Genomic DNA, 1,951 nt, shown 5'->3' with positions numbered 1-1,951 from the left:
TATATATATATATGTATATATATATATATATATATATATATAAGGCCGATTCCGTATCTAGAGGTACTTCAATTTTAAGCAGAAGTAGCAATCACTATATCTGTAGAGCAGGGTATATTAGGTTACAATGTGATACTGTAAGTGAAGATAAACACCAACAAACCGCTGTGCACAGTCGGATTACGACCAAAATAAGACCAATCATACAATATAAAATCAATGTGTGGCATATAGTTTGATGGCCTGTATTGCGATGGGATTGAAGCAGTTCATTCTTCTTGTTTCTATACGGATGCCGTGACTGAGTATGTACGCCTCTATGAAGTGTATAGATGGCGGTGCCTGCTTGTCTCACCAAAGCAAATATAATATGATACGCAGGATATTGGAATACCCGTCTGGAGGAATGTACATAATCTAATTGGGACTGAGTATGAAAAGTATCTGTGTGATGATATAACCAGCTCTGCAGAAGTGACTCTACCTGGGCACGAGCGGGGGAAGTAAGTAGCCAGCCGTAGCACGTCTCAATAGTGTCTCGCGCATTGCTGGTATTACACACCGAGGCTGTTTTTATACAAGTAGATTGCAACTATATAGTGTTTTATATTCGGTGTTAAAGTCGGCCAGGCTACACCGGTACAGTACCAAACACTCCCTATTGGATGGACCTTCTATAATCGAGGCTCAAAGGTCAATTTGCATTTTCTTTATATAATCGAGTCCCAAAATTTAATTTGGATTGGCTTGATATAGTCGAGTCGGAAATGTGTTCTACTGGCTGAGTGATCCCAGCTAAAGTATAGGACCAGCGCATTCGGTCACGTTGTGTACCTAGGTTTTCCTCTACTCAATACTTCGAAAATAGCAGTTCATAATATCTATGGTGTGCTTGTATGCATACGCACACTCATACATACAAGCACACCAAGGTTCACTTTGATTGCATATATGTGTGTCCGAAGTTCAGAGGACACATAGAAAAGCGATGAGTACTATTGCCCTATTTGAGGATTGCATATGCCTACCATATTGCTATACCCCTATGTTTTTGCATGTATACAATATTGATTCACTCCTACGCTAGGCTGTGTGGTATAATTTCAGGTGACAAGATGTATCGCATACTTAATATGGATATATGTGTGTGTGTCTTTGTATATTACTCATATTCGTTTGTGTTGTATATTCTGGTAGGCTGTGCGGTATGACGTCGGGCGATTGGATGCAGCGCGTATTCAAGCCGTGGTTGGTTGAGAAGATGCCACACGTGCCGGTGAGAGAACCATTCAAGAACGAGAAGGACTTCTATATGCGCATGAAGATAAACAAGGAGAAAGCCAAGCGGAAATTATACAAGGTGCGTAGTATGTGTATTATACGAGTTGAGCCATACAGGGATGCTATGGATTGACTATGCGCATACCATAGATGGTGGTATGCGGACGAAGAAGCTGTATTTTTTCTTGCTGAGTGGGGGGTTATTTATTTTTGGATTTACGAGCTCATGTGGGCAGGTTATTTGACTGAGTAACCTATACAGTTTGAATATCCACACCTCATCCTCTTCGCGACACGTACCCCAACATACATACGCAAGAAAGAACAAATAGGTATAGGCCCGATGGATCAGCACAATACAGAGTTATATTCTTGTATAAACCTATGTGCACAGAATCGCATACTTGTGTAAATGAGTATAGTTTTTCATACGACATTGTAGATTTCCGTATATCATCACCAACATTTGTGATGAATCAATACGTACCACTGCATATACATATGCCATCTCGTGAACTTACACACTCCTGTGTCTGTACAGGAAACGCGCTTGGGTGGAGATTTTGTTGTGCATGTAACGCATCCCAAAGCACTGGACATGTGTATCGCTCCGTTTGAGTACACAATGCCGTCAAAATACGATGGGCAAGACAATAGAATAACCTCGCAG

General features: G+C 40.9%; 1 protein-coding gene across 1 annotated transcript in view; it reads left to right on the top strand.

The window, feature by feature from the left end:
* SARC_06461 (hypothetical protein) overlaps positions 1-521 on the top strand; it is a gene marked incomplete at its 5' end in the record, with an annotated part of 3,954 nt that extends 3,433 nt beyond the window's left edge. The window contains one exon of the mRNA XM_014299627.1: positions 382-521. Within this exon, the coding sequence (XP_014155102.1) occupies positions 382-507 (126 nt within the window). The 3' untranslated portion in view covers positions 508-521. The remainder of the gene's footprint in view (positions 1-381) is intronic.
* Positions 522-1,951: the final 1,430 nt, after the last annotated feature.

The sequence above is a fragment of the Sphaeroforma arctica genome (genome assembly GCF_001186125.1).
Source record: "Sphaeroforma arctica JP610 unplaced genomic scaffold supercont1.462, whole genome shotgun sequence".
Taxonomy (NCBI): Eukaryota; class Ichthyosporea; order Ichthyophonida; genus Sphaeroforma; species Sphaeroforma arctica.
This window is presented reverse-complemented; position numbering and strand designations above follow the sequence as displayed.